The sequence below is a fragment of the Exophiala bonariae genome (genome assembly GCF_035927105.1).
Source record: "Exophiala bonariae strain CCFEE 5792 chromosome Unknown scaffold_17, whole genome shotgun sequence".
Lineage (NCBI taxonomy): Eukaryota > Fungi > Ascomycota > Eurotiomycetes > Chaetothyriales > Herpotrichiellaceae > Exophiala > Exophiala bonariae.
Genome location: NW_027042492.1, coordinates 636072 through 663433, shown reverse-complemented (window position 1 = coordinate 663433; position 27362 = coordinate 636072). Strand labels below are relative to the sequence as shown.

The 27362-nt window shown below is 50.1% G+C and overlaps 9 protein-coding genes across 9 annotated transcripts; 5 read left to right on the top strand and 4 right to left on the bottom strand.

Annotated features, from left to right (window-relative positions):
• Positions 1-626: 626 nt before the first annotated feature.
• On the top strand, positions 627-1478 carry LTR84_003857 (uncharacterized protein; the record flags this gene model as incomplete). The annotated part of the gene is made up of 1 exon (XM_064847440.1): positions 627-1478. One exon carries the CDS (start codon positions 627-629, stop codon positions 1476-1478), a length of 852 nt encoding a protein of 283 aa, XP_064705161.1.
• An 85-nt stretch (positions 1479-1563) lies between these two features.
• On the bottom strand, positions 1564-2533 carry LTR84_003856 (uncharacterized protein; the record flags this gene model as incomplete). The annotated part of the gene is made up of 3 exons (XM_064847439.1): positions 1564-1950; positions 1998-2381; positions 2471-2533. The coding sequence occupies 3 exons, from the start codon at positions 2531-2533 to the stop codon at positions 1564-1566; spliced, it is 834 nt and encodes a 277-aa protein (XP_064705160.1).
• Positions 2534-3599: 1066 nt separating this feature from the next.
• LTR84_003855 (uncharacterized protein) lies at positions 3600-5132 on the top strand (the record flags this gene model as incomplete). The annotated part of the gene is made up of 1 exon (XM_064847438.1): positions 3600-5132. One exon carries the CDS (start codon positions 3600-3602, stop codon positions 5130-5132), a length of 1533 nt encoding a protein of 510 aa, XP_064705159.1.
• Positions 5133-6056: 924 nt separating this feature from the next.
• LTR84_003854 (uncharacterized protein) lies at positions 6057-7682 on the top strand (the record flags this gene model as incomplete). The annotated part of the gene is made up of 1 exon (XM_064847437.1): positions 6057-7682. One exon carries the CDS (start codon positions 6057-6059, stop codon positions 7680-7682), a length of 1626 nt encoding a protein of 541 aa, XP_064705158.1.
• Positions 7683-7830: 148 nt separating this feature from the next.
• On the bottom strand, positions 7831-9240 carry LTR84_003853 (uncharacterized protein; the record flags this gene model as incomplete). Its single annotated transcript, XM_064847436.1, has 1 exon — positions 7831-9240. One exon carries the CDS (start codon positions 9238-9240, stop codon positions 7831-7833), a length of 1410 nt encoding a protein of 469 aa, XP_064705157.1.
• A 454-nt stretch (positions 9241-9694) lies between these two features.
• Positions 9695-10771, bottom strand: LTR84_003852 (uncharacterized protein; the record flags this gene model as incomplete). Its single annotated transcript, XM_064847435.1, has 1 exon — positions 9695-10771. The coding sequence occupies one exon, from the start codon at positions 10769-10771 to the stop codon at positions 9695-9697; it is 1077 nt and encodes a 358-aa protein (XP_064705156.1).
• A 713-nt stretch (positions 10772-11484) lies between these two features.
• On the bottom strand, positions 11485-19260 carry LTR84_003851 (uncharacterized protein; the record flags this gene model as incomplete). Its single annotated transcript, XM_064847434.1, has 1 exon — positions 11485-19260. One exon carries the CDS (start codon positions 19258-19260, stop codon positions 11485-11487), a length of 7776 nt encoding a protein of 2591 aa, XP_064705155.1.
• A 536-nt stretch (positions 19261-19796) lies between these two features.
• On the top strand, positions 19797-21520 carry LTR84_003850 (uncharacterized protein; the record flags this gene model as incomplete). The annotated part of the gene is made up of 2 exons (XM_064847433.1): positions 19797-19813; positions 19864-21520. The coding sequence occupies 2 exons, from the start codon at positions 19797-19799 to the stop codon at positions 21518-21520; spliced, it is 1674 nt and encodes a 557-aa protein (XP_064705154.1).
• A 2019-nt stretch (positions 21521-23539) lies between these two features.
• On the top strand, positions 23540-26383 carry LTR84_003849 (uncharacterized protein; the record flags this gene model as incomplete). The annotated part of the gene is made up of 3 exons (XM_064847432.1): positions 23540-24788; positions 24842-25133; positions 25189-26383. The coding sequence occupies 3 exons, from the start codon at positions 23540-23542 to the stop codon at positions 26381-26383; spliced, it is 2736 nt and encodes a 911-aa protein (XP_064705153.1).
• Between the last annotated feature and the right edge of the window lie 979 nt (positions 26384-27362).

Sequence of the window (27362 nt, the reverse complement as noted above, 5' to 3'; positions counted from 1 at the left end):
AGAAGGATGTCAATATATACGAAACTGGAGCAATGGACCTACGGAATGATACATGAGTATATGTTCACTGTTTCACGCGGCATGGCTTAGTGATGGGGGCTTTTGTGTCATTACTTGTATCATATCACATACTTCGATTCACTCGGACTATTTCGGAAATGCCTATATCTAAATCTGTTGAAAGCTGGTTAATTGGCGGTCCCTGTAAGAGAATTGCGTTGCCCAGTTCCGAAACGCCATCGGTTGGCCAGCCTCGGGCTTGCAACGGCCACGGCCACGGAGAACAATCGTCCAAGCAACCAAGTGGACGCTGTTCATAACAATAATCTGAATGGAGAACCACGAAGACTACACAAGTAGCTATATAACCAATGATCGTTCAAAATGAGATGAGCGTTGAGGAACAGATCCGAAAGAATGTAAAGTTCAGATCCGAGCCTCGGACGAACCCAAGTTTGGAGTAATGAGCCCCCATGGCATGCAACTTGACTTGAACATCTCTTGCTTGTAAGAAACACCAAGAATAAATCCATGTTGCATGTCTCATAGCGTGAACAGGTTTCCAAGCTCAGACACAGTGCACTTGCAAGCAAAGACAGATTGATAAGCGATAGGTGGAGTTGGCAATGGAATACATATTCCCCAAGCCACCTCGATCTCTCCAGGGCCGTGTCGCCATTGTCACCGGCGCAGGAGCATACGGCGATGGGATCGGCAATGGACGAGCATCTGCCATTCTGTTCGCCGACGACGGCTGCAGTGTCGTCTGCGTCGACAGAGACCTTAAACTAGCACAACGCACGGTGGAAATGATCGAAGCCGAGGGGAAAGGTGCCGCCATCGCGCTACAAGCCGACGTGAGCGTGGAAAGCGAATGCGCACAGATTGTCAAAGCTACAGTAGAGAAGTACGGCAGGCTGGATATCCTACTCAACTGCGTGGGCATCGGAGGCGCACCGGGCACGGCTGTTGATGTGGACATGGTTGCGTGGACGAAGTCGATGGAAATCAACGTATCGAGCATGGTCATGATGGCCAAGTATGCGATTCCAGAGATGATCAAGAACGATAATGAATGGGGCTATAGAGGTTCTATCGTCAATATGGCGAGTGTGGCTGGTATCAAGGGCGGGACACCTCACTTGCTCTATCCGACATCTAAAGGCGCGATCGTGAACATGACGAGAGCGATGGCCGCAAACCATGCCCCGGATGGCATCAGAGTCAACTGCGTATGTCCGGGAATGGTCTATACGCCCATGATGTATGCTGGAGGGATGGCAGACGAGGCGAGGGAGTCGAGAAAGAATAGGAGTCTACTCAAGACAGAAGGCAATGGCTGGGACGTCGGCTCATCGGTGAGGTTTCTTGCTGGGCCACAGGCTCGATGGATTACTGGCGTGATTTTACCGGTTGATGCTGGGGCGACGGCGGCAGTAGGAACAGATATACCCAAGTCGGCCAGTGTGAATGGCTAGGACGGAGACTACTTGTAGTTCTACACAACCAGGGAAAACCAGGTTTGCCTAAGTCATGCTCTGAAAATACGACATAAATGCATGCTTATGCTGTCCAGCCTCCATCCGCGGTGTAGACAGCGCCGGTGACGAATGAAGCTTCGTCACTGAGCAAAAATGCCACAATATTGGCAACCTCCATGGGGTCTGCAATCCTCTTGATTATTTGTCCACTTATCTCGGCAGCTCTGATGTCCTCATCGGCGGGCATCATGGCCGTCTCGATTGCTCCTGCCAAGCAGTTTGTCAGCGGAACAGTACCGGACTGACCCCAGTGTGAATATGAAGCCATACCTGGAGCCACACAGTTGAATCTAAGATGCGGGTTTTCCTTTGCGGCGCATCTTGTGATACCAATGACCGCATGTTTACTGGCCACGTATGGTCCCATGGTGGGGAAGCCAATGAGGCCTGCGGCGCTGGCGGCATTCACCTGTTGACAAGAATAAGCGCGGAAAGCGTGATGACAAGTCGACTTACAATGCTTCCCCCCGCCGTCATGTGTCGGACCTCGGCGCCCACAGACAGAAAGACGCCTTTCGCATTGACATTCATGTGGAAGTCCCAATTGGCCTCCGTCTCATCCTGGATCTTATTCCGACGTTCCCAAGACAGAACTCCGGCAAAATTGGCTGCACCGTCCAGCCGCCCCAACTCTTTGACGGTGCGTTGAATCCAGTCTTCGATCGCACCCGCATCGCGCACATCGACCAAGGTGTAGATGTGATTCTTGCCGGGTAGCGACTTGAGCGTGTTTTGGAGGCCGTATTCATTCACGTCCGAGAGTGACACGATGGCGCCTCGACTCGCAACCAATTGGGCGATGCAAGCTCCCATTCCCGAAGCGGCACCAGAGATGGCAATCTTCAACCGGCATCAGATATCTTCCATTGCACCAACTGATCCGCAAAGAATGCAGAAGATGGTTTCGAGTGAGCAGATAAACGACTTACCACTTTATCTTGCAGCGAGCCCACCACGCGGTTCACGCGTGCTTCGTCCTGTATTGAACCCATGTCACGCCCAGACGAGGTCTCGAAATTTCCAAAAAAAGAAAACAAAAAATAAAAAATCGATCAAAGGCAGATGTTGTCGGTTGGTCGATGTATAGATTGGCGACCGTACTGAGCTTGTATGTCTGATCAAACAAAATGCCATGGCATGTGTAAATAGACTAATATGCCATAGCGACTGCAGCCGTTGTTGCTGGAGAACTGAGTGGCCCCTCTCAGTCAATCCTTGATCCAGGTGTCTGCGGATTGCTACCGATTATGGTAGTTTTCAGAGGTGTAGGGATTGGGTTTGCTCGCTAAGGAGAAAGCTTCTAACATGTTCGCCAGAGTTTCTGACGGGCATCTAAAGACTCTGACTTGATGCTGAGATTCTGTGATGCTGGAAGAGCTGTTTATGGAACCTAAGAAACGACAGTATTCCGTAATGGCGAGCCCACAGTGTCTTAGTTAGGCATGGGCCTAGAGACAACGGCATTAGTTGGTTAAGACCCCGGAATCCGGAATCTCTGGTCCGTTTAGCATCCTAATCCGGTAGGAATTCGAGGACTTGCCTTGAACGCCAAACTCATCGCCGTGCTGCGGGGCGCTCTGGGCTGAACACGCCCTAGCCGCTTTCGATTCACCATTCAGAGGACGAGGACGAGGACCGATGATCATTTGGAGTCACCGGCCTTTAACCGGGCCCGTATTGTGCCTAGATCTAGTAGGAACTCTAATTTTTGGATGAAGTCCTCTAGCCAGAGGCCAGATCCAAACTCGGACAGATAAGACTTCGTTTTGGTCCCAAGAAGGGCAGGTCTTTTATCATCGTGGACATGATCCAGTGAGCCTCCAGGCCTACCTACTCTGATTGATTAGACTCGACCGGAGGATCCTCAACAATCCGAAGCCATGTTGGAGGGACTTGGAATCGACCTTCCATGGGTGCGACAAAGCAGAAAAGACGTATAATGACTCTCGCCCCCGTCTTCGTGCGCACGTGGGCCTCTAAGCAACAAGATCTCAGGCAATCCTTGAAGAGGACCTCGCTATACCTTGTGATATTGATACTTTCCTACTGCCTGCAGATATGTCCGAACAAGGCCACGAGAAAGCTATCGCTGAGTCCGACAGTCAAAACGTCGACAAGGAATTTGGCCTTGGTGATGTCTCAACGACAACAACTGAGAGTCGCCTTGCGACGCCAAAGAAACCTTTTACGATGTGGTCGGCCCTCTCGCTGGGCTTCAACATCACCAATACTGGTATTTCGATGGTGCTGGTGGTAGGGAATACCGCTTTTGGTGCAGGACCTTTGTTCTTTTACTCGACGCTCCTCATCGCTGCCGTCACCTTTTGCGTCGCCATCACTTTAGGAGAGCTGACCTCCGCATTTCCTCACGCTGGTGGCCAATACTTTTGGGCCGCGCAGCTCTCTCCTGCCAAGCATCGACGGTTCTTCTCCTACATGACAGCCATCTTGTCATGGGCAGCCGTCATTTGTATCTGCGCGTCGAGTGCGCAGGCATCGGCCAACATCGTCTTTCAGATGGTCTTTTTAAGCCGGCCAGACTTTGCGTATCAACGATGGATGGGATTTTTGGCCATGGAAACCTTCAACATCCTAGCCGCTTCCCTCACCATTTACGAGTTCGTCCTCCCAAGGTTGGCCAAGGGTTTTCTAATCTACGTCATCGTGGTCACAATGGCTATATTCATCTGCCTACTGGCACCGTCTTCCCAAAAACAATCCGCGGCTGTGGTCTTTGGCGCCGGCGAGTACTTCAACCTTTCTGGATGGCCCAACGGCATGGCGTTCCTCATTGGGATGAATGGTGTGAACTGGAGTTTCTCCTGTCTAGATGCCGCCACGCACCTGTCCGAAGAGATCCAGCAGCCTCGGAAGAACATCCCTAAGGCTCTCATGTGTATCACGGGCATGGGGCTCTTGGTTGGAGTCATGATATCCCTAGGCATCTATTTCGCGGCATTCGATCTTGAAAAGACTACCGACATTATTGCCCTCCTCAACCTGGTTTACAGTGGTAATCCCACCTGCGCCTACGTGTTTGGAGTGGCCTTGCTCGGTTGCCTCATTAACGCCCTGGCCAGCGCCCACGCCTGGCAAGCGCGCATCACATGGTCGCTGAGTCGTGACAAGGGCACCCCGTTCCACTCGTTCATGAGCAGACTGGCACCCGCACCTTACTACACACCCCTATGGGCCACCCTCTGGGGAGTCTGCTGGGTTGGTCTCTGTGGACTCCTCTATCTGGCGTCGCTGACCGCCTTCAACGCCTTCATCTCTGGGGGCGTCCTCCTTCAGTACATCACGTATGCTATTCCAGCGGCGCTATTACTCGCTCGCGGCCGTAATCATTTTCATGACAAGGGTCCCTTTTTCTGGCCTCGGTTCGGATTGGTGGCTAACGTGGTTGTAATCTTGTGGACGCTCCTGACGCTGGTGATCTACAGCTTCCCCTATTTCTTGCCTGTCGCCGCAGACAGCATGAACTATGTTTCAGTCATGGTGGTCTTTGCCCTCATATATGCCGCAACATTCTGGGGCGTATATGGACGTAAAAATTACGAGTTGGCAGATATTCATTTGGCCTTGGATTGAACGGGATTGAGGGCTCTCGTGTAATTTTTGGATCACCTCAAGCGAAGGAGTTCAACAATCCGCCTTTGCATATACCCCCTACTTGAATCCGTCGGTAGCTAAGCTCATTCATTGGAAGCTGGCCAGGGAAGCTGTAATTGTAGTTTAACCTGTATTTTAGAGCGCTTCTTCCAAGCTCTTGCACGCGATAAGTACATAATCTATTCACCACACTATATTCTCGGCAATCTGTTTGTATGTGGCACGATCATAGATGATGAGGGCATTTTGAGCTTCAGAAACTACTGGAGAGGTGTGTGTAAGCTGTGTGAAATCATTGAGAGTTCACTGCCCCTTTTCCCTAAAGCATAAAATCCAGGCCAGATGCAGTGAATCGCGAGAAATAGCAACCAGTCACTCCTCACGATCTCTTCTCAATCTCTCGCAATTGGGGAGGTTAATCCGCTCTGGCCTGGTCCACTATGGGTTCGACCCCTTGTTGGGAAAGAATTAGTTGGTGGCTGTGTTGTCTCATTCCTACGGTTTCCCCTCCAGCGGAAAGGGACCCGAAAGAGTAAGTATTCATAGAGTGTTCAGCCATGCCATTGGAGCCGTTAATTCTTCAAGATCTGATACCCTGTGGCGAAAGCCTGACACTTTGCCACTGTGCGAATTGAATTGAGCTTCTAGGACTGCTATCTCGGTTATTGCTGCCCATCGCTGCGGTCCATGATCGCAACACGGTGCCAAAATAGGCAACTATTTGGGTTGGCATCTCTGTCTTACAACATGGTGCAGTTATTTGAGCCAGTGCCTTAAGTTAAATTTTTAAGTGCTAGTATATCTATTCCTCCCAGCCACATGTGGTATGAGGTCTCAACTGTGCTATGTGACTTCGCAGAAAGTCGAAGCGCAGCACAACTCGAAAGATAGGAAACAGGGACCATGCAGAACGGCACTGCCGAACATGTCGAAACCCGACTCGACGCTCTGGTTGTAGGTTGTGGGTTTGGCGGCATCTACGCCTCCTATTCACTGCGCAAACTGGGTTTGAATTTCGCCTGTGTGGACAATGCCGGTGATGTCGGCGGAACTTGGTACTGGAATCGGTACCCAGGGGCGATGAGCGATACCCACAGCCATCTGTACCGCTTCTCTTTCGACGAGGAGGACTACAAAGAGTATCCATTCACTCACAACTACGTCTACCAGGCGGAGATCCTCTCCTATCTGCGGCATGTCGTGGAATGGCACGATCTCAGGAAATACATGCAATTCAATATGGAAATGCGTTCGGCCATCTTTGACGAAGCACTCAACATGTGGCGCGTGACCATGAGCACTGGCCAGATCTTTATCGTGCGATACCTTATCTCGGCCATGGGTCTATTATCGCAGCCCATATATCCAGATATTCCAGGGCTGCAGGACTTTGAAGGCACAATTGTCCATACTGCTGCATGGCAGAAGGATCTTGATCTTCGCGGTAAACGAGTCGCCCTGATTGGCACGGGATCGACAGGTGTTCAGGTCACCACGAGCATTGCAGCGCACGTGAGTTCCTTAACATGCTTCGTCCGCCACCCCCAGTATGTTGTGCCCGCCGGCTATCGCGAGTTCCAGGCCGAGAAGAGGCGAGACATAAATACCAACTTTTCCGACTTCTGGGACAAAGTTCACAAGTCTGTTGTTGCTTTCGGATTCGAGGAGAGCACACGGTCCTTCGCATCTGCGACTCCTGAGGAAAGGGAAAGAGTCTTCGAGGAGCTCTGGGACGAGGGCAATGGGTTCTGGTTCATGCTGGGCGGCTTCAAAGACTTGACAACCAACCTCGAGGCCAACGAGTTTGCGGCCGATTTTGTGCGACGCAAGATCCGCACGATCGTTCAGGATCCGGAAAAGGCTCGCATTCTCTCACCTCTTGACCACTACGCGCGGAGGCCCATTTGCGGCAACTTTTACTACGAGCAGTTCAACCGAGACAATGTGCATTTGGTCGACGTCAAGAACAAGCCAATCACCGCCGTCACAGGCCGGGGCATCACCACAAGTGACGATATCGAGCGTGAGTTTGACATTATAATTCTCGCCACCGGATTCGACGCCCTTGACGGTAACTATACGCGCCTGCATATTGTAGGACGCTGCGGCCAGACGATTAGGGACCACTGGTCCAAAACCATCACAAGCTACTGCGGCGTCATGCTATCCGGTTTTCCCAACATGTTTATGATCCTTGGTCCGCAATCGCCTTTCGCTAACAACCCGACAGTGATCGAGAGTCAAGTAGACCTGATTATGGGCGCGATTCGAAGATCCGAAGACTTGCGCAGTGGTTCGGGACGCACCGGCGTTGTCGAAGTCACCCCAGAGGCCGAGTCCGGTTGGGCTCGACGCTGCGAGGATGCTGTCGAGGGCAGCCTTTTCAAGAAAACATCGTCCTGGATCTTTGGCGGTAACGTGCCCGGCAAGGTCTTTGCTACACGTTTCTTCTTTCCCGGTCTGCGTCCCTTTCGCGAGTTTGTCGAGTCTTCGGTTCGGCAGGATTGGCAGGGGGTTTCATTTTCGTAGCTCGTTGGCAAGAGGATGCAGAAAGCCGCAAATGGAATCTAGAAATCTCGACATGCTTACAAGATAGTTGTCGGATGGGACAAGAGGTCGGATATAGAAAGGAAGCGAGCGTAGAGTGAGCTCAGAGTAACCAGCACACATCTCAAACTCAGACTAGTGAAAAGTTCCATCCTTTCAGTAGCATCAACTCCAGATAGGATATCTCAATGCCGGTGTCCAGGAGCAGCCAAATCTCCTCCAGAAGATTCTTGGCACGCTCCAGCGTATTGGTCTGACACTGGGAGCAGACAGATGAAAACGCGTCTCTTACGCTGTGCCTTAGCGCTTCGTCATCAGAGGTGAGTTCGGCGCCCGCCGTCAATAGTGGTGGGATCAGAGAGTTCCAGAAAGCAGTTCCCATTTTGTGAGGCAGAACCATGGAGATGATCTCGGTGGCATAAATGTGGACCAGGAGTGCAGAGCGTCCGTCCGGACTCTCGCCGTTTCCATCAGTGGTAAATTTACCCATTCGGCAGACGCGGTAGAGAATGATGAGGCCATGTTTCCGAAAGACTTCCGCGAAGAGAATGTCCTCTTCTCGGTTGCTGTTTGGGTGCCAGCCAGTCAAGACCTGTTCCAGCGTCAATTCGTGCTCCAGATCACGTACGCCTCCCCGAAGAAGCTGCATGCAGTATCGGAGTAAGAGTCCTAACACATGGTATATCTCGACCATGCAGCCAGCGAATCGCGGTTTGGTCGGCTGAGATGCACGACTGACGGTAGAAAGCACCTCGACAGTGCTCAATGCCGGTAGCTCCAAGGGGTCTACGGAGAAGGCGCAAGCCATGTCCCACCACGTATAGTAGGTGAGAAGTTGTTCGATCCTCGGACTGTGGACCACCTTGTCCTGTTGCAGGAGGATGGCCAGGATGGCGCGTGCGCCGATGAGGTGCTCCTTCCCATAGTTGTCGACATTCTCTGTAAATGGCGTCGAGATGCCGAGGAGCAGGACGGTGAAGAAGGTGGTCTCTAGGGGGACATGTCGGGCGATCAATTCGGAGCGGCAAAGAGTCAGTGCCAGGCTACGCTTCTCGAGGAACTGGACCCGCGAGTCCAGTGCCCAACGACCTTTGTGGCCGGCGCTGAAACTCTCCAGGGCGAAGCACAGCGCCGGGGAGATGGCGAGGTGCTCAATCAGTGGGAAGGAGAGCGGGTTTGATTGGGAATCTAGTACTAGCAGCTTGCACGCATAGTCGAGCCACCATTGAAATAGCTTCGCGTCGATGAGCAGCGATGAGGTTGGTGGTGACAGCAGAAGTTCTTGACGCCCCCCGGGACATTCCTGACGCCAGCGTGACGGTCGGGTTGTGATGATGCACTTGATTTTCCGTCGTTGACATCGTAAACAGCTTGGTAAGGTTTCATCACATTTGGTCCTTTTTCTTCTACACTCCTCACACCCATGACGGCTCTTTCGATGGGCTCGCGCCGCCACCGGATCCGATGCTACATCCTTGTGGACGGCTGGATCGACCGATTGGCTTTTGTTGGAGAATCGCACACGGAATGCTCGCGGCATGATGTGTTCGGATCACTATGAGTTTAATTCAACCAGATTGAGGCCGGCCAAGATGTCGGTGATGGTGACAATGTAGACGACGGCGAGGAGTATGCAGGTTGTCAAGTTCATGGCAGACCCTGTGATGCATGACTACTATCTAAGTCCTGTGTAACTAGCTTGCTCTCCCAGGCGCAAAGCTTCATCTTCCCCGCCCTTAGCCCATCCCCGCAACAGGGCAACGAGGCCAGATTATGGTACCTAGGTGGTCTACAAACCTTGAAATCGGGATCTCGTATCTCTTGCATTAGACACGGCGTATCTGGCGTCTTCTACCTAGGGCTAGGAAGCATCTAGGAAAGATGATGGCCGCACGAAGGCCGCGAGGGTCCATAGCTAGATTGTGATTACCATTCTAGGGACTCCACTCCCACAGCTATCTATGCACACTGGACCGCCTGGTACAGAGAGCTTCTCAGGGTGGTGGATTGAGATCCAAACCTTCAACTGTAAGCTTGAATGCGTCCGGCCTTGAATAATGACCTACAGCATCAAAGTCAAGGCGACCTCGTTCACAATCCTCAAAGTCCACCTCGATGTACAGTAGATCATTGTCTCGCTCCCAACTCGGCCCAGCGAGCGTCTTTCCCTGGGGGCCGACGATACAAGAGCCGCCCACGGATACGAAGTGGTCATCGTCGCCGACTAGACGAGAACTCTTCGGAGGGTTTAACGGATCACTTAATGTTTCTCCAAGACCTTCACCGTCTGCCCTTGAGGGGATAATCCAACTAGGAAGATCCTTCTGCTTGACGCACTGGTTGGCACTAAGCACGAAACATCGACCTTCGCAGGCTACAACACGCATCAACGGCTCCCAAGTATCGCGTGCGTCAGCCGTCGGCGCCAACCACAGATTCACACCCTGACTGTACAGACTATATCGCAGCAAGGGCATATAGTTCTCCCAGCAGATAGCGCAGCCCATGACTACCCTAACACCTTTGATGGTCGTGGTAACGACTTTTAACGTCGACGAGGACCCCTGAGCCCAGATGAGGCGCTCTGAACCTGTCGGCATCATCTTGCGCCGCTTGCCAATAACACCACGTCGAGGGTCGACGTAAACCGCCGCGCAGTATAAGCTTCCGCCGGCCTTCTCCACGACACCAGTCACAATAAAGACACCCGTTTCACGAGCGACGTTCTCGAGATATTGGCGCGTGCCGTCACCACGTCGGCCTGTGTCGCCATTGAGTGGGAGCTTGTTCTCAATCCAGTCATCGCATGCACCCTCAGGTGTGTCGCCGAGATCAACAGCAGATTTAAAATATGCGAGGAATTGTTCACGACCTCTTTCCGAGCGTGAGCCTACAGATGTCCCGAATGAGCAGGTTCGAGGGTAGCCTCCCAGGTACGCCTCCGGGAAAAGAAGAATGGACACGCCTTTTTCAGCTGCTTGTTTCGTGGTCTGCCAAAGCGCCGAAAGTGTCAAGCTCAATGAGGAGAGAGTACGCGACTGTGAGAGACCGATGGTCAGATGCTGAACCATGTTGTTCTTGAAGTGATATTAACGCTGGGTGTTTTAGGTGGTATGTGGATGGCAATCAAGGCTATCAAAATCACGAGAAATGGCATCAGTTTCGCAAGCTTCACCAAACCGAATGCTCTGCCATTTGTACTTAGAAATACTACTGAGCGGTATTTGCAGACCTGGGACTCAACGGGGTCGAAAGAAATCCTGAATTTATAGTACGGATATAGGTCAATTGATCCTCAAAAAGTCGGCTAGCTTGTGCTGGTCCGGATTGCATCCGTATTCGGCAAGAATCTAAAACGTGCAAATTGTACTCGTGATGTAGGTCATCTAATTGGTCAATTAGGAGGTAGAAACGACACATGGAGACCAGCCTGCATCATGACATAGATCAGAGACCGGCAACATTATCATCCGGCACAATGGCTGGGTTTTCGCCTCATCAATATCCAGTACATCAGCCAGAAGTACCACAACACCTAATCGGAAGACCACCTGGTGATGATATGCACGAGGGAGCTGATCAATGCCCGTGTTGCAAAAGCCCAACTGAGGCACTACCTGACGCTGAGGACGCACTTCATTAAGGGTAGTGTTCTCTCAGACTGTTGCTGTGAGAGACCATGGCTTTGGAGAGACTTTGTACGTTGTGCGGCTGAGCAGTGGAACTAATTACGAAGCAATACATCTTCTCATTCTCAAATCTCTCAAGTTCAACATAATCAACGCTACATTCCCCCTTCCACACGACGCCGTTGAAAAGACCTTCCCATCTCCTTCTTCCGTTCCTTCTTCCTATCGGCCTTGCGCTTCTTTCCCTGCGCAGCCCTCTCTGGTTCCGCAACACGCTCAATCCTGCGTTTCGTCCTTCTTTCCTCTCTGCGTCGACGAACAGTCTTACTCACTTCAGTCAGAGCCTTCACATATTCGCCGTCACCTATACGCCGTTGCAACATGTCCATGGCTTCATGTGCGTTCTCCACCAGTTGTTGGTACGTGGTTGCAAACGTGGGGTCCACGGAGCGTGGGGCGATGGTATTTGTGTCTGTGAGATGCTGTAGAGGGAGGAGAATGGCTTGAACTGTTCCGCTGGTGAAGTGTTCGACCGTTGTCGCCGGGATCATGACCGCGAGAAGCTCCACGGCCGAGATCTTGGGAAGTAGTGCGTTTGTCTTGGGGTAATTAATCTCCAACCGCAGGATTCGTGCCATTTGGTCGAAGATATACTGAATTCCCGATATCCGAGTAGTTCCTTCAGGCTCTTCATCTTCACTATTGACAATATTCTCTGTGTCAATTTCATCGTGACCAGCCATTTGCTTCTTCATGGACACTTCCATTGTGATTTTGTTGTTATCAATTATCCGCGCAAGATAAAGGATGTTTTGACTAGTCTGAAGCCTAAGCTTATCACTGCTGTCAGTGCGTTTGAGTATGCGAACGCTTGCTTTCAGTATTCGAAGTACGGCTTCCTCTTCCAACACGAGGCCATGCTGGCATTTCAAGGGTACCTTTGGATCGGAAGTTGTGCGACAATCTTGGAAAAAGGCGTCAATGAGGGCCGCGACTGAGTTTTGTATCCACCCATTCGGGTGTTCCAAGAATTGCCAAACCAGCGACCACATTTCCGACTGACCTCGACCCAAAACGAGACTGCCTTGCGTTTCAACGAGATTTGATAGCACCACCAAAGCCTGGAATAAAATTTCCCAGTCATCAACATCCTGGTTTGCCATCGCTACCAATATCTCCGAGAGCGATTCGCGGAGACTGTGCAAGTCTGTCTCTGCGACTGAGACAGTGGACGTCAATAAGATGCTCCAAGCTTGTAAACTGATCTTTTGCAGTTCGTTATTCTCTTTTTGATGTAGCCAAGAGTGCATGGGCTCTAGGAACTCCTTGATCTGACCACGATTCGCCGACTTGAAAAGCTGGCCAAGCAGCACACCAGCCGATTCTCTGCACTTTTGGTTTTCATCGTTGGCCACGCGCAGTAAAACTGGCATGAAGAGACTTGATGCAAATTCCTCACCAGTCTCACCCTTAAGCTTCTGTACCAGTGTATGGATGGCCTCCATGACAGATTGCCTTCCTTCCGGATGTTCGTACTCGAGATTCTTGAGAAGAAATTTCTGCTGTTTGATCCACCGAGATGTGCTTTGCGGATACTCGAGAATAAAGTGAACATAGACACCACGTGCAGAGTCGCGGGCCCCACGCGCATGATTTGTGATCATCATGAGTCCAAGTTTGTCAACTAGATCGTAGATTTCAGACACTTGGATCTTACGCGACATTACCGCGCGAATAAAGTTGAAAGTGACGCCTTGCCTGTCTGGCTCCTCAATATCTGGGGCAACTCGATGCAACAAGGCTGCGACGTCTGTGTCTCGGACCTCGATGCTCTTCCGTTCCCGGAGAATAGTGGCAACAAGCTTCAAAGCGGCTTGTGCTCCTTCCTCATTGGTGTTTGTCGAGTTCTTCACAACTTTGACAGCCTCGATAAAATATAGTGGGGCGTTCACTTCTAGCTCTGGCATAGGAAGCTTCACAATAGTGGACAGTAGACGCATGGCAGAAATCTTTACGTCCTCTTGACCTTCGATAAGGGTGTCCCCAATAATTGGCAGATATCCATGTATGTTCTCGGGTGTTAGAAGATGGTCGTGTTTTTGGAGTGTAGATCTGACGAGATCCAGGGCAAAACGAGCGACCTTGTACAACAGTGGCGCGGTGAGACCTGTGGTATGTTTGTGGCCAGAGGAAAATTGCACGAGGAATCGCTGGCGGGCCTTTTCCTGAGAAGTTGGAGTAGCACGTTGCACATCACTCTTCTGCTTGTAAAATGCCTCAATCAGTTGATAGGAGAACACTAAGAGGTCTCTCTCACTGGCGGCGGGATTCCGTGATATACCAACGCCGACTCTCCGAAGCCACTCATCAACTTGCCTGACCTTTTTGGTGATCAGCGTCCCAGAAAGGATGGTTTGAATTGGTGCAATAATCTTCATCAACACTAGGACACTTGTGGAACGAGCAATAAGCTCTACCGTGTCGAAGCTTTTGTTACTCTTGACTTCCTTCATGGTGCTGATATAGTCTTGATTGTCTTTCTCTTGCCCGACGGCGCCAAAGATATCATCAATTGCTACACCAATCAGATCTGTCACACAATAGTCAAGCTCCCCCAGCTCAAGAGTAGGCGCCAAGGCAACAAGAATGGCATGTACTGTGTAGGATAGTACGTGTAGTTGATAGCCTCGTGTCAAGGCATTCCTTAGCTCCTTTACCACGAATTGCATACTGGATGATCCGAGGAGAATGACAACCTGGGCGAGGGTGTTGCGCGCGATATCGCGTGATTCTTGAACACGGCTCCTCAAGATGTTCGCAATATCGAGGATGATTGGTCCTGCGGCCGGGGCAATCTCTTCAGATGGAAGCATCTTGATCAATTTGATACAGGTCACGGCAATCGGAATGCGAAAGCTGATTTCGGTCTCATCTTTGAAATGGACCAGATCTGTAAGCCTGGGAATGAATTGCCTCTTGATTTCGTTCTCCAGGACAGAGTTCTGGCGGATTGATCTTGCCAGCTGCGTCTTCATTTCTGGGTTGCTCTGATCTGGTGGGGTCTGGTTTGTGGCATTCAAGAGTGCATCAGCTGCATGACCGAGGAGTTTGACCGTATCTTTCTGGCCATGAGTATTATTAATATCATTCTTGTACTTCCGGAAGAACATTTTGAAGTGCTTCCAATCCACCCACTGAAGTAAGACGCCCATCGCAGCGATACTTTGTCCTTTGGTGCCTTGCATGGACTCGTCACCACTCGAGTCATATGCGAACATCTCAAGAAGAGGAATAAAAAAGTCCGCAATATGGGCAGAGCTGATTCCACCAGTCTCAACCTCAGAGACCAAACGTCGAATGGCCCGCAGACGGCGATGCTGCTGGATATGCAGAATGTTCGAAAAGAAAGATGCCTCTTCGTCCCCGCCAACAAGAAGAACCACCATATCGGCCAAATCTTCATTGTTGCGGAGATGCTGCACGAGAAGTCCATAAATCATGACGAAGTCTGCTCTCATCAGTTCTGATTGATCCCTGGAGCCCTTCAAAGCAGCAGGCAGAACCACTTTTATCAGCAAGTCATTCAGACTATCTCTATCCCCAGCCGCTGCCCGGATGATGAATTGTTTGAGACAAGCCAGTGAATTTGAGCGAATTGCAAAATCTTCAACAGTTCGAACGATGAACAATAAATTGTGGACGATAGGTAGCCACAAAGGTGAATACTCGTCTGTCGTTTGTAATGAGTTGATATCTTGTAGAGCGGCGAATCGTTTCTCATAGTCAGGTTCGTCTAGGCGTTCTGATGAAACAGCGTTCAGATCCAGGCAGTATTGAGCGACTTGCAAAGCATTTTTCTCGCCATTGGCAAGTAATCCCAATGTTCGAGACAAAACTGAACGATTGGGTTGATCCTTAAAGAAGTTGAACAGCGAGGAGGTCAATTCCCACAGGGATACCCGGGCTTCTTCACCGACTTCGAAATGTCCTTCTTGCAGAAAACTCTCAATGGAAAGGACTAGTTTGCTCTTGATATCTGGGGATAACTTGTATTCTGGGCCACGCAGCAAATTCGTCAGGAGTAGAACTGTCTTTTGTTTGGACTCGGCCGATGTTGCAAATTTTGCAAGGCGTGGGAGGATAGAGGTTATAGCATTCAGAATATCCTTAGGTGGTGTTCGCTCGATATTTGCTATCAGAGCTGTCAAAAGACCACTAGACTCAGGATTCAAGTATTCTTTGGCCATGTTGGGAGTCGCCTCTGCATTTTCTGCCAAAGACAACCAGGGAATGACTATTTCCTCGAGAATGAACGCCTTGACATCCACCTGTGCCGATTCAGTCATAAGACATTCCCATAAAACCCCAGGAAGTCGTGAATCCTGGTCATGCAAATGACGGACCAGCTTCTGGGAGTGGACCCAGGTTGCGAACAAACGCAGAAAGCTTGATATGCCCTGACTTGTTTCCATTGCAAAATTCTCCAGACGAGGGCTAATTGTATTGGCGAAGATGGGAGGAAGGTAGGTTGCCCAGTCAATATCTGGACAATAATTTGTAAGTAGGACCAAGCATTGTAGGCCGATGCGTCTGATATTTCGTGATAATGCTGAAATAGGTTTCACAGAAGTGGTTGGCGACTGCTGGTGGAGGGAGGAATCAAGTATACAGATGACAACCGCATCGACAACTTGTCGGCCGTAAGGTGAAAATTGACTCTGGTGAGTTTCCAAAATCGACAGAAGCAGCCGAAGAAAGCCGTACTGTTGGTCTTCAGGGATTTGGCATTGATTGGAAATAGCAGCCCCTGATTGGAATTGCGAGACACGAAGGTCTCTCAGCTTACCCAGAGCAATATCAAGGAAAAGAGAAATTTCGCTGCTGTCCATACGGAACAAGCTTCTCAGAATCGCCTTTCTCCTGGCCTCCTGTGAACCAGCCGTGCCAGAACGGCCAACAATCAGACCAAAGACAAGTCTAAGAAGGATTGGCAGTATGGCAGTTCTATCACTGCGTTTGATCCCGAATTCACCATCTGTGGTTAATAGTTGAGCAAGATCGCTAGATGTCTTCTTCTCTTCAACAATGGACATGAGTATTTCTTCATAAGGCTTCACTTGTGGATCCTTCCACTTGAGCATTGCTTGAAGCGCAAGTTTTCTGATATCCGTGTTGCCGTTGCTCAATAGATCCAAAAGTTTCTCAGAGACATCCTGCGATCTGTAGAGAACGCGTGGATTGTTGAACTTACTGAACATTAATAGGAATGTCTTGCGATCGGGAAAAGACCACTCATGGTCGTCAACATCTGCAGTAGGTGTATGCGACGACGTTGACGTGTCGGAATTTGCACTCAGAGAGAGTTGTGCGCGATTCATTCGTGCTGAGAGAAAGATGGGAACAATAAGCCGTGATCGCCGTTCCACGATTGCGGGAATTGAAGACAGGACTTGAAGCGCCAACGCTCGGCGATCAGACGTTGTTCTTGATGATTCGACCGTGTGTGCGTCTTCGATAAGCGCTCGGAAACTCAAGGTTGTATCCGAGTATCGATTCACGACTTCGTTGCAAATTTCTTGAGAGGAGGACAAGTTGGTACATTCGAATGGAGACGGCCTGTCACGATCTGTTTCGGGCTCAACACGGTTCGGCTGGTTCGGGCTTGATGGTGTTTGCAGCCATTGAACTGTGATATTGAGCACGGTATCCTCTACAGCCGAGTACTCGACGAGCTGAGCAAGTATTGTGCAGATTTCTTTCCTGGTTCTATCATGAAACTGTGGTAACAAACCAAGGCAGAAGAAAGGAACCATGTCATGCAGATCGGTGTCGGCAACGAGGCCATCATGCCGCTGAGGAAGCTTCCTGAGTAGCATCGTCAAATTTCGCACTTCGGTTGGTGTATAGGGTGCCGCAAGAATCTCGAGCATCAGATCGGCGGTTTCCGACACCTTATCATCTAGCTGAGAAGGCACTATGCTGGAAAGAAGTTTTAGAGATTCAGACTTTAGGCCAGGAGATGAGCTCAACAGGTTCTGTACCAAATAATGTCGTATATTTGTGAAATCGAGGCTTTGCAACTTCGTGTCCACGGGAGACCTTTCAAGTAGTCTGCTGACGGCAGACAAGAATGATGGCATACGAAAATTGATGGATGGCCCAGCAAGCGCGAGCAATGCTAGTTTTTGGTCATCTTCTCGAGAGGCCGGACAAATATCGAGTAAGGTCTCAAACCCCCAGCCAAGCAGCAGCCGTCTTCGTAAATCAGGATCATTGCTGTCCTTTCGGAGAGCATTTCCGACCAGAACGCCTATCGTAGCATGAAACTGGCTTGCGCGTTGACTCTCTTTTGTGAGCTGAGTATTCTTGGCTATGTGTATTTGTCCAGCGATATTTTCTACTGTCGAGATTGTGGCTTCCTTGGACGAAGCAGCCAGCTGCTGGAGGATATAAGTCTCCAATTTTGGTGGGCAAGATAGACAGTTCCTTGCACCAGATCTGTTGGACGTGATATTGTTCTCCTGAAATTCTTCAAGCGTGTAATAAAGACTCATGAGATCATCTTCCCAGTGGTCCACGATGAACTGTTGAAATTGGGGGAACATGAAATCCACAAACCTTTCGTCCCCAAGCTTAGCACAGACAGTGCAGAGTGAGAGAAAGTCGCGACTCGAGAGTTTTGTGGCTAATAAGCCTAGAAATCGTTCTGAAAGAGGTAGTAACTGGTCCATCGGTGCATACTGAAGTGATTGGGTGGCGACACCAATGGCGATCTGTCGATACTTTGAATCTTCCCAATCGGTCTGGCTAGACTCATCAACCACGCTTAAGAATACTTGAATTGTAGCTGACCAGGATGAGATTCTTGTTCCCTTCCTTGTTCCGACAACGACTAGAAGTAATTGAAGCGCCCACCGGACATTTTTGTGTTCTTTAGTCGCAATAAGGTGCTGACAAGTCTCTAATACAATTTCCAAGAGTGGTGCGAAGTTGTCCCCATCCGTCTGATGGATCAGGCTGATCAGAATCCCAGATACAGTCGACTGTATGATCTCATGGTCAATGAAGACCCCAGCACGGTCAAGTAGACACCTGACGAGATGGGGTGCACTTGAATGAACTTGGCATTCTATGCCTCGGGAGCTTTCGACACATAAATTCATAACTCCAAACTGGAAAGCGGTTTGCGATTGTGCCACAACATTGATGGTTAATTGTTCGAACACATGAGTGATTGCAAGTTGAAGTGGGCTTCTCCGCTTGGGATACAGCAAGGCTGCCTTCTTCAGCAAGAATGCCAATGCTTCGGCACTGAACCGGACAATGAAGTCCTTCTTATTTGAGAGGTAGGGTATCATGATGTCGAGAAGTGGTCTGACGTCCTCAACAAGTAATCTGGAAAGGTATTTGAACATCCAAGCAAGACATGTGAAGCACCACTCAACAACTTCCGCCTTTTCATGGGCTGCCGCCACTCTTGACACCACTTGAACAGTCCTGGAGAAGCATGGTTCAAATCTCTGACCAAGGTCATGTGCGAGATGTGCAAGCAGGCTAAGGAGTGGCTCCAGTGCCAGGGCATCTTGTTGCTCGATGGCATAAAGAAGTAAGTCGAAGATTCTGTCCGAGTGATGCAGCAGTTGCGGCAGGTTTTCACAAAGAGGATTGACTTTGTTCAGGAAGGTCGTGAATGTTTGCGAGAGATTCAACTCCGCCCATTCTTCGAGAGAAGCGCGGAAAAAGCTGTGTGCTAGATCATCGGCAACCTCTTCATTCTGCCGTTTGCTCAAGGCATGGATCGGGTCTATCTTGAGCTTTGAGATTCGCTTCGTGAAAGACTCGTATCGGTGAAGTTTCTTGGTCGGTGTAGGTTGCGCTTTCTTGGTTCGGCGGACCGACGGGGGCGGGGGGCCTGGAGATATGGGTGCCATATTCATTGTGTTACCGATAGTTCGTCGGGAGCATGGTGAGTACAAGGGGTGTGTTCCTGCAGTGTTGCGAACAGATCACCCAAACATGCAGCGCAGTGCAGTCTGTTCAAGGATGATCAGCACGAAGTTCGAACGTCCCAAAAATTTATTTTGCAGGCGGCGAGAATGAAAAAGTTTCCCCGCATGCGAGTCAAGCGTTAACGCAGTACAGTGATTGCACGAGTCATGCTCAGCACGTGAGCGCTTTTATCGTTACTTAATGATTCACCCTATATCACTGCCGGTTTTTGACTTATTCGTATGGATTCACCATCCCTCACTTCATGATCCTTAGCGCCAAAGCATCTGGCTATCTATATTGCTTGATTCCTTTCAACAGTCACTGAACTTCTCTTTCTTCTGGCCTTTAAAACAATTCAATGGGAAAAGAGCTCTCGATTTCTTTTTAATCCTTTGACATCAAGAGAAAACTCAAATCGCTATGAGCAAGTCCAATTGATCGACGCCTTTCTACTTTCTGCTTAGAAGTGCACGAAATGGGGACTGCAAAGATGTGAGTATTATTCATATGTCGTGTCATTTCACTTTTACTGACTCTCTTAGACTCGTGGTTGGAAGTATTCAGGGCAACTTCAAGAAGGCATTCGACAAGATTTCAAAGCTCCAAGCAAAACAAAAATTCGATTTAGCTATCATTGTCGGTGATGTCTTTGCTCCGACTTCTGATGACAGCACAACAGAAAACCTACAGGCGCTGCTCACTGGTCAAATTCAAATCCCACTTCCGACGTACTTCACAACAGGGGATGTAGCTTTGCCAGACGTGGTGAAAGCCAAACTCGAACATGATGAAGACGTCTGCCCGAATCTACTCTATCTAGGACGCAAAGGGACTACGAAAACGACCGAAGATGTGAAAATTGTGGCACTCGGAGGCCGTCAAGTCCAGAACGAAGCTTCAGTCACCGAGAAGTTAGGATCATGCGACTCGCAATTTCTCAATAATGATGCACGTGGTCTTCATGGTGCCCATGATGCTCACATTCTCATCACTAACCAGTGGCCGGCGAATATCACGAACGGATCGAAAATTGACGTGCCTTCGGCATTGGCCGAGATCGTCGGTGCACAGTCAATCTCCAATCTCTGTGAAGCTTTGAAGCCCTGGTATCATTTCTCAAGTAGCCCTGAGGCGGTGTGGGAAAGGGAACCATTCAAACATGTCGTTGAGTACGACTCCCTTCAGCAAGGGACAGTGACCAGGTTCAAAAGCCTCCCAAGTGTCACCGCGCCTACTAAAGAGTGGATGACAGCTTTCTCCTTGGATACTTCAAAGCCCCCGACAACCGTTGCACCCCCAACTATATCGCCATTCAGTCGTGCATCGCCTCCACGTAAACGACCAGCAGAGGACGGACAAGCATATGAAAGATACTCTGGTGGCGGGCGTCGGCAAAAGCGAGCTCGCAACGAGCGCTTTGATCCCAATGACTGCTTCATGTGTCTCAACAAACCCGAGTTCAAGACTCACCTTGTCATCTCGATTGGCGAGGAGAGTATAGTCACAGCTTCACGTGGTCCGCTAAGCACAATGGCTACGTTTCCCCAACTTTCATCCTCTGGTCATGTCATGATAATCCCACATTATCATGCTGCAGATGAGGCCGCACAAGGTAAACGAACGGTTGAAGAAGTTGCTGCCGAGTTCATGGAGATGAGCAAATTCCGAGTCGCGCTCAACAAGATGGTGGGAAGTAAGAGTTCAGGACAGCTGGGCACGGTTTGCTGGGAGGTCAACCGAACGGGGATCCGCCATCATCACTGGTCTTTGATACCCTGTCAAGCCGAGCAAATCAAAAAAGGACTGGTCGAAGCCGCGTTCAAGGTATCAAGAGAACAACAAAAGTATCCCGCTTTTGAACCTTGCGACCCAGAGTCTCAGCTTCCCATCAAATCAGACTACTTCCGATTGTGGACATGGGCTTCTGATCCTGTCGAGATGGCAGATCAAACAAACGGCAACGGCAATGGGGATGTTGCGTTGGGAAAAGCGCACTCAATGTATTTCCCATTGCCCGAGGACACAAGATTCAATATCTGGTTTGGCAGAGAGGTGATGGCGGGATTGCTCCAGCTTGAAAATCGACTCAACTGGCGAGACGCACTACTCAGAAAGGATGGAAGTGAACAAGCGGCTGAAGAAGAAGATGCACAAGGTTTGCGGGATGATTTCGAAGAATTTGATTTCGCCATGAATTGATGGAGCTTCTCTGGGGAGGACGCGAGGATTGATATGCTTCCGATGAAGAAGCGAAGAAAAGGCCTTCTGCAGGATCTGGGTTATGCAACGTAAATTCTTGAAGAGATACCCATAGGAGGGTTGCGCAGAGCGTCAATTTCTGCTCTCCGTCAATGTCTCTGGGACGACGAGTTGGAACAACTGTGAGCGGGCAATAGACCTTGTTCTATAATCCCATAAGACCAAGAAACACGCAGGTTTCACGCGTCAGATAACGTCCTATATCGCCTAGTCACAAATTTGAGACGTGAAAGATCCCATGAAAATACAAAGTCGTATTCTGATCTTGACTGTATCATGCCTTTTGAGTCCTGGGCGAGCCTCTTCAGAGTCCACCTGAATATACATTTAACACCGGGTATCCAATCTCGACGATTATGCCTACCTTTCTCCACCTTGGAGAAAAGAAAGCCGCCAGAGCGCTGTCAGCCGCAGCTTTGGTGTTTGTGGCGCTGCGATGACAGGCATCCATGGATGTCTTCAACCAGATTGTTCTTTTCTGTATCAGCGCGGTGGCGTCCTCCCTTACACAACCTGACTACTTTGAACAATCGTGGAATCATATTCGAGTCGCAATTCATGAGAAACGATCATGAGTTATATATTGGATCTGGGGTTATCTAAAGGAGTACTGGGAGGTGTTCCATCAATATCCGCCTCAGATTGAACACCCCCACTCCATGATTTGAGACAGTCATTTCGCATGAACAACGGATATGAAGTCAAATATTACGCGTCTGGGGAACCGCCGCAAATAGAAGAGCCCCTGTAAAACCTTTGCACAATGTTGAACAGAGGCTGTTTTCATGGGAAACGTCACCTCCTCGGTTAACGCAGCCCGATAATTGTGGGGACATCCCCTGGACTCCACCTAGTGACATAGGCACCTAATTGTCCAAGGTAACTTGCCGTTCTACCTTACGACTCTTCGAGACCTGACGCGTTGTTCAACCGATAGAGAAAAACAGTGTCTGTCTCTAGAGAACCGACCCACGTTGCACCGCGTAACTTTCATGGCGTTTGAAACATCTTTTTCCCAACGGGACACTCTATGTCTTATCGAGTTTACGCGGCGACCAACATACTCTGAATCTCTAATCCTTCAGGAGAGAGTGGATTGATCCTCGGATGCCCAAGGCCATTTGATGCTCAGTGTTGTGATCAGCAAAGACCAGATCAATCTCAGTGACTTGCTGTGACCAGTGCGCTGCACCTTGGTCTCATTTCCGAGGGCCATGTTTCTGTGCTGCTGAAGCTGTCAGCCCATGCACGACGTCAGACACGCGATTCCTGGGGTCTGGCCTTCCGAGAAATCCTTAGGTAGGAGATTGCCACTAGCATGTCAAAAAACAACCGAGCGGAGTTCATACATCTCCGCAACCTGAGAAGGATCAGAATTCGAGCAACGAACTGTCAAGCTCATCACTAATTTCGTCAAGCTTTTCTAGCCACAAAGCAAATCCTCACAGGCTTGTGGGTGAAGGACTCAAGGAGAGGTCTTTTGACTTTTCTCAACGCGTGTGCATCAAACTCTACTCCTGCATCTTCGTACCAGACTGCTCGTCTTCTACGTCGTGGCGCATGTCCGGACAAATGATAGCGACCGAAGTCCATGCAAGAGCCCCAATATTGGTTTCTCGCAATTAGTCGAGTATTTCTGACTTTACCACAGGGGCTGTGTTTGATGGGTGTCTGGATGCAAGCAAAGTAAATCATCCCAGTACCTCAATGCCTTCAAAATGGTGCTGCAGCCCACACGGTTGGCGACCTGGGACTCAATCCTCATCTCTTGAACCACCGCACAGAGTTGTTTGGCCTGGCCTCGAGGGTTATCCCTCTGTCGTTCTTTTCACCCTATAGTCACTCATTACGTTGTCTGGGTAGGCAACTGAAACACCAACCCGCCACTCTTTTCCCTCGAGACTTGCGATAACAAACGATCTTCGATATTCTACTGGTACATTTTTCGTCACCGTGCAAATGAAGTTCACCAAACCTACAGGGCTCTTGGCCCTTGGTCTAGCAGGACACGCAGCTGCAGACTCATATACCGTGACCGGTGCTGCCAACTCCTGGGATAGTGGAAAGCCTAGCATCCCTGCTATTCCAACCAGCACGACTACGGTAACCGCCACGACAACAGTTACCAATGTCAGCACTTCCACCATCACTGCTACAACCACGTCCACTACCACCGAAACCGTGACCAAGGAGGCGACCACAGTCTATCGCTCCACGGTCTACGTTGCACCCGGATTCTGTACTTCGACCGTGGTCAATGTGGATGGCAAGCCATTCCCACCAGGAGCATGGCCATCTGCCGCCCCAACTGGAGTTGATCCAGCCGATGGCGGCTGGCAAGGAGGCGCTGCTCCAGCAGCTGGGACTGGGCAGCCACCTGCTCCAGTCAGCCCAGCCCAGTCCACTGGAGTCGCTCCAGCTGGAGGCAACGGCGGCGCACCAGCATGGCCTGCTGCTGGCACGTCAACTGGCACCATTAACTGGGATCAAACTGCGACTGTTACAGGTGATTGGGGCAAGACTGCAACCGCCTCAGGAGCTAAGAGCACTATCACTGGTGTTGTTGACCCTTCAATGCCTGAGGATGGAAGCTGGATTGATTGGGCAAACGATGTGAGCACTGTTGGTACGGACGGACAAGTGTGGAGCTGGACCGTGGATGTTACAACAGTGACCTTTGATGGTCCTGCTCCTACCTACACTCAGCCTTGGGATGGCGGTGATGGCGGCAACTCAAACGGTGGCAGCGATGGTAGCGGTAGCAGTGGTGGTAATGGCGGTCAAGGTGGCAGCGGTGGTAGTGGTGGTCAAGGTGGTGGATATGGAAATGGCACCAGCAACGGCAACGGTACGAGCACTGGCAACAATACTCTCCCCATACCAGGATCGGCCGGATCTAACGTCACTGCTCCTTACCTACCTTTGAAAGAAGGATCTTGCAACACCGCAGCCGATCGAAGCAAGTGGTGCAATGGTCAATCGATCTCGACTGATGCTTATACTGCCGGTTACAAGACTGGCGCGACTTGCTCGTATGACTTCACAATCACTAATACAACAATGAACTTGGATGGAAGTGGCTCTAAGCTTGCGTTCGCTATCAACGGCCAGGTCCCTGGACCCGTCATCGAGTGCAACTGGGGCGATATTCTTCAGGTCACTGTCCACAACCAGCTTCAAGATAACTCAACCACTATCCATTGGCACGGTTTGTCTTCCCATCTTAAGTTCTGGCTATAACCTACTAACGCAAACCTTCAGGTATCACCCAAAAGGGAACTAATGACCAGGACGGTGTGCCCGGTATCACTGAGTGTGCCATCGCACCTGGTTCTTCCCGTACATACACCATGCTTCTCGAGCAATACGGAACGGGTTGGTACCATTCTCACGCCATTGCCCAATACGGAGATGGTATTCGCGGCCCTATGATCATTCATGGACCTGCTACAGCCAACTACGACTATGACATGGGTACCGTCATGATTGACGATACCTTCCCCGTCACTGCTCAGCAACAGAATGAACGTATCGCCCATTTCGGACCCTCTGGGTATGTACTTGTTAAGGACGTTTGGATTTCACTCGCTAATCACATTTGATTTTAGAACCGTGAACTATCTTCTCAATGGCCATAACACCAAGCCAGATCTATCTGCTGGTCAACACACCCTGTGGTCCGTCAAGCCGGGCAAGAAGCATCTATTCCGCCTCATCAACTCTGCTTCTCAGAATATGTACTCTGTTCACTTCGACAACCACAAGATTACCGTCATCTCCGCTGACTACGTGCCTATTGTTCCATATGTCACTGATTGGCTGAACATCGGTATTGGTCAACGATATACCGTCATCATTGAGATGGACCAGCCTGTTGCAGGTTACTTCTTGCGTGCTGTTACCCAAACCGGATGCCCCAGTGGATGCCAGAACAACGGCCTGGGAAGCGCAAACGGTATCTTCCTATACGAGGGTGCCCAGCCATACTTGCCAACCTCTACCGCTGGAGGCAAGACTGCTGCTGACTTCAACTTCTGCTTGGATGAGCCTCTTGCGTCCTTGGTCCCCTTCCAGGAGAAGGCTGCTGGTACGAGTGATCAGTTCTCTGCGACCGTCTCCACTCTGCCTGCTGGTAACGTTGCCCAAGTCGCAACCAGCGATGACGGTACTGTCTTCCGCTGGTTTTTGAACAACGGCGCGATCAACGTCAACTACACCCAGCCAACCCTGCAGACACTTGCACAAGGTGGAAACGACTCTTTGATCTCCAACCCCATCGTCCTCAACAACGCAGGCAAATGGTACTACTTCATCATCCAGAACCAGTTCTTTGCATCCCATCCAATGCATATTCACGGTCATGACATGAGTGTTTTGGGTCAAGGAACCGTCAGCTGGAATCCATCCTTGACAAACACCTTGAACTTCAACAACCCCATGCGTCGTGACACCGCCATGTTGACTGGCTCATCCGGTCCAGGTGCCCCTCCGGGCTACACCGTCATTGGCTTTGAGACCGACAACCCAGGTGCTTGGTTGATGCATTGCCACATTGTCTGGCACGTTGATGGTGGCCTTGCTCTTCAATGGGTTGAGCGCCCCACTGAGATTACCGGCTATGCCAACAAACAAAGCTTCCAGGACGAGTGCTCATCTCTCAACACTTGGCAGAATGCCGGACCCGGCCGCATTCACACCTCAGGCGAATCAGGCTTGAAGCGTCGAAGCGACAGCAAAGAGTTCTTCCCTCGCTTGAAGCGCGCCTTCGGTGATGGCTACAAGCCCAGGCACATGCGCAACTAGACGCAAGCATACAAATCGAGTGTGTCTACCTGTCGTCTTTGAATTTCGTGGAACGTTACCGTAATGGCACGCAGCACATTTGTCAAGTTAGAAACTGGGCGTGTAATCGGAGTTTTTGGATAGTATGCCACAGGCGGGTCGAAATGTGTGTGGTTGACGAAGAGATGACCCTTCTAAGACTCTTCCTAGGTTGCCAGAGGTTCAGGATTCAAATCAGTAATATACTTGCACTTCTGTATATCGACTCAAGGCAATACATATTTTGGCCAGCAGATTTGATGCTTCTCGTGGTCCGCGAAGGAGAACCTCTGAGTTCGGCGCAGACCTGCGACCCTATCTAAATTCGTACATGTCCTTTAGGGACTGGCGGGAAGGAATGTCTAGCTGTACATCAATAAGAGGTGTCATTTTCCAAAGGGCACCGGAGTCAATTGAAGATCAATATGCGACAGATGCTAAGAGCGGTCTTCCTCATGGCTGAGCGAACAGCCCTTTTATAAGTGAGAAGCTACCAAGGAGCATATGTGAAGGCCTCATCCCAAGAACCTGCTCACTTAATATCCCCAAAATGAATGAGCAAGATATTAGACCCATGTTAATTTCCTCTCTGTTGCCCTGTTCCCAAAATGGTCTCAAAATGAGCATTTAGTATGCACAACAAGATTGTCAGCTCCCGGGAGTTCCTATTATCCGTTTCTCACTGGGACGGATTGGTTCACGGATAGCGTAGATGATGAGACCCAGGAAGAGAACCAGATCTTTGCTCAGATCATACTTGTAAGATGCACTTCTAAATGGGAGGGTAGATTGTGGTTGTCCAAAGCATTCAAGTTTCAGAAAACAAGTTCGCCTCCCAATTTGGAAGGAGTGATTGCCAAATCTGGCATTTGATCGCCCAGCAAGAATGAGAAGTTGAAGGTATTTTGCAACATGATTAGTGGCCAATTTGGACAATATCACGTGCAGCCGCGTTGATGAA